The sequence below is a fragment of the Poecilia reticulata genome, linkage group LG17, assembly GCF_000633615.1.
Source record: "Poecilia reticulata strain Guanapo linkage group LG17, Guppy_female_1.0+MT, whole genome shotgun sequence".
Lineage (NCBI taxonomy): Eukaryota > Metazoa > Chordata > Actinopteri > Cyprinodontiformes > Poeciliidae > Poecilia > Poecilia reticulata.
Window position 1 is genome coordinate 7,031,953 of NC_024347.1, and position 12,743 is coordinate 7,044,695.

Here is a 12,743-nt window from a genome sequence, read left to right on the forward strand (position 1 = left end):
GCCATAAAACATCAAAGTGACATAACTTCCACATACAAGGTCACAGCTGCTTCAGACTTCCTATGTCTCACTACTGACCAACCCTCATTACATTCTCATGGTCAGATGATGACGTCACCTTAGCCCCGCCTACTTCCGACAGGATGTCACCTGTTTTTTTCTACTGTATGTCTTACTTTTACTGAGAAATACATACGGAATTAATCTTCTACCACCTGACATAATATGGCCTGATGATGAACTCTGATGATGAACTCTAACCCGTGGGGGCGTGGCCAACTAGCTGTCCTTCGCCATATGCATACAATTGTCTCTGAATCACACACGCATCTTCCGATTGGCACCAAACTGAATACGTATGTTCAATGCTAAAGAGCCCAACAGGATTGAATTGTAATTTGACTCCACTGCGCCCCCTAGGTCATTCCGTCAGCTATAACTCCTCTCTACATCGACCGATCTGCACCAAATTTGTGGTGTGTCGCCAGGGAACCATGCTGAACTCATCGGTGCGTATTGCCTGGCGGGCGCGCGCCTAAACTGTGTGACAGCGTACGCGGTGGCAGGCGGGTGGCGGTGCTGGATCCCCCGCAGTGGCTATAGGCCGGAGCGGCGCTTGGCTGCGAGGGCCGCTTGAGGCTCCGCGGAGCTTTAATTCTACTTATTCTTCGTTGTGACAATATTATTGACTTCAGAATAAATGTCAAAAATAATAAGCATTCACTAAGAGAGTATTTTGGAATGTGTTTATAATTTAATAAACACATAAATACACGTCAAATTAATATATCGATATTTTACATTTCAATTATGGAATCTTGGTATTAATTGTATTATTTCAAGATACTTTGGATTACCAAAATAAGAAAGATTAAAATGGGAAAAATACAGCATTTTCAGAGCAATAATAAATTTTAGCTGTATTGATTATTGACAAAATAAAGAAATGCAAATAAAAGTAGTACATTATTTAATATGTTTATGTTTTGCATTGCCATAATATAATAAAGTGCTGGAAAGTCCACAAGCTCAAAGGCAAAATTACGTAATCACCGTTTTGGCCAATCATCGTATCGCTCTTCAGAGCTCGTTCACAGTTAAACCAATGACATGACGTGAAGGTTAAAGAGTCACCGCCCCCGAAATGGATAAACAACAAAGATGGAGTTGTGAATTGAGAGCTACGCAGACACCTCTAGTAAATGTTTGTGTTTTTTTTCTTATAGACTTTTAAGCGTCTAAATGATAAAGCTGACGTAGTACAGTAATATTAGATGTAGTTTATGACCGTTAGTCGTCCTGAGAAGCTGCCTAAGAGGTAACAAGTCGGTTTCTAGGAAACGACTCAACAACAAAGCTTTGTTGCTAGCTCGTTTTCACTCAGCGTGCTAAGCTAGTGGACACGCGAAGACAAAAATGGAGAAGGTATATTTACTGTTGCTTTATGTCGGCGTTTAGATACATTATAGAATAATAAATCATTTGTTCTACTGGGTTTCTGGCTTCTGGCACATTAACAACAGTGTCAACTTGTGAAATAATTCGTAGTTTGTACCACTGATGTCAGGAATTATTTTTACCTCCTGGGATTTACTGCTTATGCTTTATCTGTCCTGAACCTTTGACAGAGGAACTTCCTGAAGGGGCTGCCTGTCTACAACAAAAACAGCTTCACCAGGTTCCACGCAGACTCCGTATGTAAAGCATCAGTAAGTTCTCCATTCTCACTGTTTGGATAAACAAATGTTCCTGTTTTGTCGACATGATTACTGCTCATTTCTGACTTAAACTTATTGTCAATCCTGTGCTCCAGAACCGTCGGCCGTCTGTGTATCTTCCTACACGAGAATATCCATCAGATCAGAGTAAGTTCCAAGACTTGCTCTAAACAGAACATCCTGTGCATCTTTTAATGTTTCCTGTCTGTGTTATTTCACTTAGTCATTGTGACAGAGAAGACAAACATCCTACTGCGGTATCTACATCAGCAGTGGGATAAAAAGGTAAATGTTGGAAATGAGTGGAATGATGTGATGACCTGGAAACCTGCAGGGTTTTAGAAACAGAAAGTCTCAGGGTGTGTGAAGTCAAACATACTCATGCTGCAAAAAAATGACCATATTTGAATAGACTCCACAGTTTCTAAGCTAAAGAACTTTCTGGAACCTTCAACTTGGCAATTGCAGAAAATGTATTTACATGTCATGATAATAAATTTTACTGGTTGATAAATTGTCCCAGTAATTATTACAATAACATTGTTGTTTTGAGACAATTTTCAAGTAATATATTTATAACGGCATAACAATACAATTTTGCCCTCTCAAAAACCAATAACCAATAATTTTAACGCTAGAATTGGGAGACATTTTATAGATCCAAAAATAAAACATGACAAAAACGATTAAATAAAATGCAAATAAAAACCACACACACCCGAAACCATAAATAAAATGGACTGTACTTCAAAAAATAATCATCAGAATGGAATTTTATCATGGGGTTAATTGATTAATTGCTTATTGCAACAAGTTTATGAATACATGTAAATATTTGACAGATCCAACATTGTCTGGATAAAGGAAAACCACAATAAATGCCAACCTGAACTATCCACATTTCAAACTCTTTTGCTGTACATTATATTAATTTTCCGTTCAGGGAAAGAGACTATGTGAAGCACGACATTCAAATTTGTATGTAAGCGTCTGAGCCATCATTGTTTCATCTTTGACTGCCCACGCTGAATGTCGTGAGCCAACAATTTGGATTTTCTTCTAAATTTACCAGAATTCGGGGAAGAAGCGAGAGCAGGAGCAGACAGAAGAGGACAGCGCAGCGCCTCCGCGAAAGATGGCGCGAACGGATAGCGAGGAACCCACTGAGGACTCGTAAAGAGCCACGCTGCTTCCTCCGTTCTCCCAGAGACTCGACTGCTTCAACAGAATCCAGCCAGACATGCGGCGTGTTTGCAGACGTGGTGGTGCGGTAAACAGTGCTGATGGTTTCCAACCGCAGCTGTCCCGGCAGCCCCCCACAGTGTGACTCCAGGTTTACTCCAGCAGCTCCTTTACCTACCAAGTCTCCATGTCTCTGCTGTAGAGTGGGAGTCTTAACATGACCATACTTCTACCTCCTCTGCCCTCCGTCCTGTTTTGTTCTTCTTCTTCTTCTTCTCGTCCTAAACAGTCTCGTTTGTACACAGCATGTGAAGTTCTAATTGTTGCAGAGCTTATGTATGCAATAATTCACGCATATGCATATGTTGCTATCATTCTGGTTTGTGCTCAATCAGGTATTTTCCACTTACATAATTGGTAATGAGAGGAGGCATTTCAAATATGTTCTAGTTTCATCTTTAATGTTCAGTGGTTTATGATGATTTATTGATTCTGGGCTTTCTGCATTAAAAGACCTGAATGCTGAAGGAAATGAGTTGTTTCGTCAGAGAAACTAGTGATTTATTGCCTTAAATAATATTGGAGAAATATGGGCCAGCGTCTAGTGAAGTAGATTTCATGCTCACATCGGGGGATTCAGATCGGTTTCCAGAAGTAGATTTTGTAGCTTTCAAGCGCTTTGTGGTGTGAGACTTCACAACCAATGGTGTACATTTTCTAACAATAAAATTAAAATAATACTTCAATATTTTGTTAATATCTACAGCTATGTTTAAGTTAACTTGTATCCGTACTAATAGCGAGACTTCCTGTGAGTCCGTGCTACAATGTGCCAGACACACTAAAGGAAAACCCTGAAAACTGGGCCAAGTTGGGCCGAGCAGGTACTGGTGGGAAAGAGTCTTCTTTAAAGAGTTCAATGCATTGAGAAACGGGTTCAGACTGGAACGCTCACTTCCTGACAAGCGTTTGGATATTTGCAGTGTACATGTTGGAGTAACAGTCAGTTGAAAAAATATTTATGCTCCTTCAATTTTGGCACGCTGTCACCATAAATGACATTCTTTTTTTATTGGGATTGTTGATTAAAGAGAAAAACATTATAGTGCACACAATGTAATGTGACATCTAAGGAAATAGATGTTTTCTAAATAAATCTGAAAAGTGTGAAGTGCATTTGTAATTGCAGCCTTCACTGTAATAACAGCAGAAAGAATTACGTCTGCTAGCTTTGCCTGTGTTGTATAATAGCTCCAACTCAATGCAGTCACACTAGACGGAGAACAGATCTGCTGTCAACATCAGTTTTCAAGTCTTGCCATGAAGTCTCAACATCCAGGTCTGGACTTTGACTGGGACATTTTAACACATGATTATGTTTTCATAACCCGTTCCATATTCCATGTTTTGGGGCCTGCTAGAAGACGAAGCTCCTCCCCAGTCCTCAAGTCTTCTACAGGTTTTATTCCCTGATTCTCATATATTTAGCTCCATCCTTGTTCCCTGTTCCCACAGCATGATGCACACACTACTGTGTTTCAGAGTGATGTGGATTCACGTCAACAGATTTGCTTTGGTTCTATTCAGAATTCCAATAAATTATGTTCGTCCTTTTAATGCGACAAATGGTTTTGTATTGTGTCTTGAAGTAATATCTTCTTTGTTTAGCTTTGTTGTTTTTTTTGTGTTTAAGTTGTTGAATTTAAAGGCAGATTTTGGTCACAATGTAACAAGAACGTGCTCTGAACAGTAAAATGCATCTTTCTTTCAGAATTATTTGCGGTGTTTGTTTATTCACTGACTGCTGCTCAGAGGTTGGGACTGAGTGTTTACCTGCTCGGGCATGATGAGTACCAATTCTAACGTTTAGCATATTTGACGTGGACACTTCTTTCAACTTCTCAGTAGAACAGTTGCAGCTCTCACATGACAAGTTTGGAATGTGTCTGAGTTTATTGCATATATGCACTGTCAGCGTTTGTATGAAGGTACATGGTGACACACAGTAACTGACACAAACCAGAAAGCTTTGGAGAAACTTTCAAGGAAAAAAAAACAACCCTTTCTTCCTTCTTCTGTCATGACAAAAAGAAAGTACACCCTGTTTCAGCTCTTGGGTTTTATGTATCGGAGTACAATAAAAAATAATCTGGTCCTTTAAAAAAAATCATTTCAATTTGAATGTACAAAACTGTGTACCTTCATCCACACTGCATGATTCAGCAGGCCTTGTAGAAAAACCATGTTGAGGAACATTGTATTATACGTTATGGTCTAAAAGTTGTGTTTTTGTAATACTGTGAAGGTGATTAATGTGAAGATGGACAACTTTTCTTTTCTAAATGTTTTCCAGTCATGATTAGTTACACTTAAAACATTTTATTAAAAAGTTTTATAGTTTTTGTCACTTGTTTCAGAAAGTGACTCATGTACAGATACATCACGCTGGGATTTTTCAAGTCTCTATTTCTACTATTTTTGATGATTATGTCCTAAAGATAATGACAACCATCAATTTAGTGTCTCACAATATAAGAACATTGTGGAGATATTAAACACTGAAAACTCACGGTTCACACCTTAATCAGCTAATTGACTGAAAACACCTGCAGAGGTTTCCTGAGCCTCTCAGTCTGGGTTGGTAAGACAACATTCTGACTGGAGCATAAGACAGTGATGGACACTGTCCACTTGGAGGTGAGGCTACAAGAGGTGATTGCTGAAGAAGCTGCTGATTCACAGAGGGCTGTATCTGGGGCATATTCATAGAAAGTTGAACGGAAGGAAAGTGTTATTTAAGGTGCACCAGCAACATAATTGATGCTTTGAGATGATTGTCAAGAAGAATCCATTCAAAACGTTGTGAATTTGACCTTTAACCATGTAGAGAATATCTGGGCTGTTATTAAGTGGAGGATGAGACTCCAGATCCAACAAGGTGGCTGACCTGAAGGCCGCTGTCAAAGCTACCTGGGTCACAGGCTGACCTCCTCCATGCCACACTGCATTCATGCAGTAATTCGTGCAAAAGGAGCCCCAACCAAGTATTAATGGAATAGAAATAAACATTGTTTTCAGAAGCCTGTCATGTCTGTTAAGTAATATTCTGATTTTCTGAGACACTGAATGATGGGTTTCCAGGATCTGGTAGGTGTAATCATCAAAACTAGAAGAAATTAAGACTCTGTGTTTAACTTTTAAAATAAATAAAATCAAATACTGAGCTGTCATGACTAACAATTGCATGGTGGTGCCTATGCTGATAATAATCAGTTGATGAAACCCAGGCTGCTACAGCCCCTCTAAAGTCCCATGAAGGCCCCATAGGTGCACTTAGTTTTTTCACCAGTGTTTCCATCATGGGTTACTTTTTGTTCAAAACGGAACAAAAAGCTGCTGTTGAACAGACAGAAGAAAAAAACATTTATTTGGACTCCTGAACATAGACTTATTTTTAGTTTTTCTGGAAAATGTCAATTTTTGGATGCAACATTTTCTTTATTTTTTAAAAGAATAATAATTATTATAATAGTGGTTTGTTTATATTAACTTCTGGATAAATTGTTGCGACTTCTTTCTTAGAATTTTTATTATATTGTTTATTTCATTTTAACTCTTCTTCCAGTTTCTTTTTTAAAGTCTGTTTGGCTGTGAACACAACAGTTTGACCTCTGTCACATGAAATAAGACTAGATTTTGCTATAATTGGTGTTTTTCTTGGGATCTTAATATATATTAAAGCCAAGAACAAGCAGGGTGTACTCTCTTTTCAGCCTCACTGTAAGTTTAAACAGTGGTGGCTGAGAGTTTGCCCCTCACCTCCCTTGTGGTTGCCACCGCCTGGAGGCATCAGAACCCAGCAGCAGCATGGTCTCTCTCATAAAGCAACACCAGCTCCTCCTTTCCTGTTTCTCTCACGTGGACATTGAACTGAGTGACATTTATTTGCCTCATATAGTTACAGTCACTAAATTATGTAGTAAAATAAATTCATAGAAAATCAAAGTTTGGAAAAATAGATTTTTTTTCATGGTCACAGTGACTATATCTGACCTAGTGCAGAAGAATCCCAATGGCTTTGAACGTGCATTGCAACTGAAAAGACAGTAAACATGCCATGCATGCACATGTTCACTGTGCATGCGTGGTGCTGGTACATGCATCCAGTACCAGCACCAACTTGGAACTGGAAGTTTGACCGACAAACTGCCTTTCTACTGTCTTGGTTCTGGACCCTTTCTGTCTCTGGTACTGTCTCGGATCAGGCTGCACTGTTACTGAACCCCCATAGAATCAGACACTTACTGTACAGTTTATACATGGAAGTTAGATAATTAAGTGCATACAGAGAAAGTGGCACACTTTATGGAGTTGCATCAAGAGTGAAAGCTGAACACTTGCTGCATGTTTTCCTTGTGGTTTAACACCGGAGTGCATCAGTGTTTCTACATTTTTCATGATCATTTGTACATTTTTCTCCCTTCCTAATATGACATTGCTGTGGGTGATCATTTGTTAGGTCTTTGGGTTTTCTAAATCAGTCTGTAGTCTTGATTCTCCTTTATCTGACTCGTTTGAGGGTAATTCCTCTGTGGTTGTGTTAGAATGAGAGTTAGTAGCCTGGTTTGGCTGCTGTGTGCCATTAGCACACACCACCGTACCCTCTGATTTGCTAAAATTAAACAGCTTCCCTGGACTAAATGTTCTGTTTGGGGATTGTGGCTTCTCCTGTCCACCAGAGGGAGCTGAAGATGTCACTGCTGAGCCTGGTGTTCCTCCAGATGCCGCCGCTGGCTCTTTTTTCACTTCAGGTGACTTTAGGAACTTCAGAAATCCAGGCAGCTTTGCTTCGCCTCCCGTTGGCGACTGAGCTGGTGACCGGGACGTCCCAGAGGAGAACTTCCCTTGGAGAGGAATAATCTGTTTGAGCTTCATCACGTTGTTATTCCCCAGCAGGGAGCTGGGCCTCTTGGGCTTGTCACCAGGCTTGCTGCCCTGTGATTTGTCATGGTGGTGCTGGTGCTGCATGTCCGCCTTGTGGTAGTCGCTCTCATGACGAGCTTCTGCCTGCAGCTCGGCTTGACGGTGAAGCTCCTCCTCCTCCCGGCGGCGCCGAAGCTGCTGCTGGAAGTGCTGCTGTGCCTGCAGCTCATGTTTCTGAAAGGAGAAACATTTAGGAAAAAGTGATGGAAAAGAAACATTCTACAGAGCAACAATGTGTTCTACATTCTGACTGCAAACTAAGGGTGTTTTCACACTCGATAGTCTGGTAGACTTGGTTCAACTGGGGACCAAAAATGCAGCATTTTGTTCATTTTCACCTAAGAAACACTGAAGGAAACACCTCTGAAGAAGACACTGAGGGCATCTTCCTTCTTCACAAAATGTGAACAAAAGTGGAGTGGTGGTTGCAAGATTTCTCTTTTGTCTTTAGTAAAAGAGTCTGTTAGATGAACATGTTTGTTTTGGTTGTATTTACCTAGAATGGATCGTGTTGTAATCCACTCCCTGTTTTTGAGTGGCATCCAGACTGCTTGGCGTTCACATATGTATTCAAAACGCACCGTAATTAACTTCAATCAGATTGACACCTGGTTCGTAGGTAGACCAGAATTCACTTTTTTGCTCTGCATCAGAATTTGATAACATCCTCTGTTTAGCCCACTTTAAATAAAATCAAAATAAAACTCTACTTCCTTTGTGTAGAAAGTCTGGTTTGTAGGTGAGATGTGATTGTGTAATCAAACTCTCACTCTTCTCTCACCGGGAGCGATGCATTTCTGCACATAGCAATAGGAACCTGAGAGGCTTAATTTGTTTTCATACATTATCTCTCATATTTAACATATATGTAAGGTACACATTTTTGTAAAAGGTACCATTAAGTCATTAGACCCATCACATTTTTTGTTTTGAGCTATTAAGAGGTCAAGGAAAAGATATTTTTGCAAATGAGAGCTTGGTGTTTATTTGGTCAGCCGTAGGTCTCGCCTTGAAACTCTCACTAGGAGGCCATTTTATAGGCCCAGTCTGTCTTTCTCTGTGTTGAATCCTTAATTCTGACCTTAACTGAGGTAAGTGAGGCCTGCAGACCTTCAGACATTGTTCTGGGTTTTTTGTGACCTCCTGAATGAGTGATTGATGCACTCTTGCAGTCATTTTGGGAAAGTTCACCATTGTTCCATATTTTATGTACAACATATATTGTGTTGATAACAGTTCTCACTGTGGTTCTCTGGAGTCTTAACGCTTTTCAAATGGCTTTGTAACCCTTTCCAGAATGACTGTTTTACATGTGCTATTTAACTTCTTCTGATTTTCTTTAGATCAGAGAAAGTCCAAAGAAGTTAAACCTGTACATTGTCACACAGGTTCTATCACATAAGGCTTTTTTTCTTAATAAATAAAATTAGGGTTGCACAATATTAGAAAATACTGTGATGACAATAATATCAATACATTTTATGATCACAATAACAGTGCTTATCATAATCATGTTCAGAACACTGAATATACTAGCCAAAAATGATTGCACTCCAAACAATCATTTGGGATATGAATAATGGGCACAATAATATTGAGATAGCAATATATTTGCGATATATTGTGCAACCCTAAGTGACATCATCACATAAAAACCTTTTTTAATTGTTACTCTGATTATTTTTGCTGTGATGTTAACATTGTTGTCCTTTGAAGTGTGACAAGTAAAAAACTGAAAAGATCTGAAAAAGGATCACCGTACAGAGAGCTGACTGACGTCATGCACTGACACTATCCAAAGCCAGACTGGACCACAGAGCATTTCAGGTTAACACACAGCAAGAAACGAAGGGACGCATACACACACATATGCAATACAAACTGGCCAATCGGCAGCCAACAGCAGGTCTGATGTTGGCAGAAGGTCTTTCAAGCTATGACATAGCGATATACCTTGAAAGCTTCCCTTCGTCGGTACTCTAGCTTGGCCATCTCGTCTGCTACCCAGCCAGGGATATCAGGGATGGCGACATGGATGACGTACTTTAGGAGGATTGCAAAATGCTGAAAACCCACAAGACCACAAAGGGACAAACTCAACACAACACATCAGAGTACAAGACATTCATTTTCACATTCTGTGTTTTGATGGATATATAAGTCTTACATACACCATAAAACCTACACTATACAGAACATCTTTAGGTTTAATGAAAGTATGTAGGAAGTACCTCAAGCAAGACAATGGAGATGATGGTCATCTCTGGGCTCAACCAGGGGAACAGACGCTGAAGCTGGCCACACTGACCAATCAGGTAACAGTTAACTATAATGGCTATCAAGCCCATGGCTTCCATTGCAGTCTGTTGTTGAGAACAAGCAGACAAATTTACAGGCTGTTGAGGTGGAAGCCTGAAAGGCATTACTGACATTTTCAAGCTGGAAGCCACCAACCTGCCACTGTCCGATGTTCTCCACTCTCTGTCCGAACGGTCTCTGAAGGCCAGTGCACAGCTTCAGGGCATCACTTCGTATCTCAATGATGTTGTTGATAAGAGCACACATGGCCGCCAGGGGAAAGGCCGAGGAGAAGAGCACCACATAGCCGAACTGAATGAACATCTCCTGGTAGTCTTGAAGTGTTCCCTTTTCACATCAAATGTCCCACCACAAAAAGATTAGTCACATTTTTTTAATGTGTACACATAACTGTGAGTAGACATAATTTTGGAGAAACATGTATCAGGAAGGCTACCTCATATGTCTGCATACAACTCTCTATCTCAGCCTGAGTCAAAGCAACGGTTTTGGGTTCCTCTGGTGGATCCATCCAAGATTTCTTGTCATCTTTCCCCTCCTCCACACTCCTTCTCTGGTAGATGGAGTCGGATTCTTTTGAAGAGGACACACTGACGTTCTCCTTGGTCTCCTGCTGAAGGAAAAATTAAAAATGATACTTCTGTGCTAATAACTGAAACGTCTTTAATGTGTTCACACATTTCTTAAGGGTCCAGCATGGTCAAGCCAACGTGACGAAATTGGTTCTCATTGTCACAGTTGGGTGATTAAAATTACTTCATTTAGTTCTCAGCCTCATGTCGTCCACCCCTTCCTGTTGTAAACTACACATATGATGAAACACCATGACGTATACTGCAGTGGGAGGGGCTTCACAGGAGCTAAGACCAGTGTGTCTTGTGGACCTTGAAGGGTGTTTGTGAAAACAAACCTTTGTCAAGCATTGTTGACTTCTACCCAACAATGGTGGGCCCTTAAGATGTTGAGAAACCCTGCCCAGTAGACAGAAACAATGTTGACCACACTACCTGAGACAGCGATTCACAGTCACTGTCCTCATCACAACTGTCAAAAATACTGGATGGATCCATCCCATCTTCCACCAGCGTTGGACTGTCCTCCAGGGAACTGTCCTCCACAGCCTGGGTCTCCGTCTTGACATTCTTGTAGTCCACCTTCTCTGTGAAGCTGACTTTCCGATGCTTTATAAAGCTGTCGTTCATGTCCCACTCTTCCTCTGAGAGCCTGAAGCCAGCTTTCAGATCTCCTCTTCTCCTCGGTTCCTGGTTACAATTCGTGGCGTGACTGTTTGAGATTCCTCTGGGACTCAAGAAGGAGTAGGATGTAATTGAGGCTTGTGCCTTCCCAAGAGCCAGACGCCCATACTTGAGAATGATGACTTGTAGGAGCTCCCACAAGACCTTTGGGGTGAAGACGCCAAGCTTGCTTTGCTCGTAGAGATATGGCTGAAGGACTTCTTTGATGTTTTGCAGGAATTGGCGGAAAATCAATAGAGTAGCAAGCATCTGAAAGGAAAACAGAGACTTTACATACAACATATATTGTTTTATATGTGCATAAATATGTGGGTTATTATGGTGTATTGGAGAAAAGGTACAATTAAATGCATTGTTATTTCTTCCTACACCTTCTCAGACATATTAAATGGAATTTATGCTTTATGTGTATTGTTATGTGTGATACAGGTTATTGATATATGTATATGTGTGCACATTGGGTATATACTTATTCTTCAGATTTATTTTGTGTGTATTCAGTTAAAGTAGATGTATCAATTGGCATAAACTTATTTTAAAAGGGGGGTTTTATATGTTCAAATTGTGTGTGCATCCATGTGTCTATGTGTGTGTATATGTATATATGGGTATGTATAGATACACAAAGTCATACTAATGTTAACGTGGATGAACATAAACACATGGATCCATTATGAAAATGAAATGACATGGTGGATGTGCCTGAAGTGCAAAGTGCTTTGAGTATGAGATATGATTCAGTCCATTTTACCATTTGTCTTTGTACTGTTTATTTGCATGACTACCAACAGTAGAAACTTTAACTAGACTTTTCAATGTTTTTGTGTTGTGAGCTATCAGTGCAGAAATATCTAGATGTGTGATTATGCAGTCAGACACACAGGAAGTTGTGTGGTTTCCTTGAAACAGCTGCTATAGATAGAGTCACATGTTTTGTTCTTACACTTGGTCAGAGGTAAGATGCCATTTACAAATTGAAAGTAAAAGATTCAAAATGTAGAGATGTTACAAAGTGGTTTTACCATCAGCTTTCTGTTTTCATTATATTTAGAAGTGCATTCATGTCTGTTCATGTGTTTGTGTCCATACATTTGCAAGACACTATTATCCAAATCGGCTTACAAATGAAGATAAAAATGATTGTTCATAAAGCTCTAAAGCTACAAAGAATTGCTGGTGAAAATAATCCAAAATAAGTTGTTATTATTATTATTATTATTATTATTATTATTATTATTATTATTATTATTATTATTATTATTATTATTATTATTATTATTATTAT

The 12,743-nt window shown here is 39.7% G+C and overlaps 2 protein-coding genes across 9 annotated transcripts in view; one reads left to right on the plus strand and one right to left on the minus strand.

Moving 5' to 3' along the window:
• The first annotated feature begins 1,096 nt into the window (after nucleotides 1-1,096).
• On the plus strand, nucleotides 1,097-3,141 carry LOC103479147 (DET1- and DDB1-associated protein 1-like). 3 transcript variants are annotated; one of them, XM_008433416.2, is made up of 5 exons: nucleotides 1,097-1,204; nucleotides 1,629-1,709; nucleotides 1,814-1,865; nucleotides 1,942-2,003; nucleotides 2,791-3,141. In XM_008433416.2, the coding sequence occupies exons 1-5, from the start codon at nucleotides 1,145-1,147 to the stop codon at nucleotides 2,893-2,895; spliced, it is 360 nt and encodes a 119-aa protein (XP_008431638.1). In that variant the 5' UTR covers nucleotides 1,097-1,144; the 3' UTR covers nucleotides 2,896-3,141. The 3 variants fall into 3 exon arrangements, with proteins under 3 accessions (XP_008431638.1, XP_008431639.1, XP_008431641.1); XM_008433417.2 differs by having other exon boundaries at nucleotides 1,103-1,198; XM_008433419.2 differs by having other exon boundaries at nucleotides 1,113-1,425.
• A 1,688-nt stretch (nucleotides 3,142-4,829) lies between these two features.
• The window catches only part of LOC103479148 (anoctamin-8-like), a 21,994-nt gene continuing 14,080 nt past the window's right edge, over nucleotides 4,830-12,743 (minus strand). For 3 of the 6 annotated variants that reach the window (XM_008433420.2, XM_008433423.2, XM_017310120.1), the window contains 6 exons: nucleotides 11,210-11,707; nucleotides 10,639-10,815; nucleotides 10,338-10,529; nucleotides 10,115-10,246; nucleotides 9,837-9,947; nucleotides 4,830-8,057 (listed from right to left, as the gene is read on the minus strand). In XM_008433420.2, the coding sequence (XP_008431642.1) occupies nucleotides 7,416-8,057; nucleotides 9,837-9,947; nucleotides 10,115-10,246; nucleotides 10,338-10,529; nucleotides 10,639-10,815; nucleotides 11,210-11,707 (1,752 nt within the window). In that variant the 3' untranslated portion in view covers nucleotides 4,830-7,415. The remainder of the gene's footprint in view (nucleotides 8,058-9,836; nucleotides 9,948-10,114; nucleotides 10,247-10,337; nucleotides 10,530-10,638; nucleotides 10,816-11,209; nucleotides 11,708-12,743) is intronic. The other 3 variants (XM_008433421.2, XM_008433422.2, XM_017310119.1) reach the window with 3 other exon arrangements.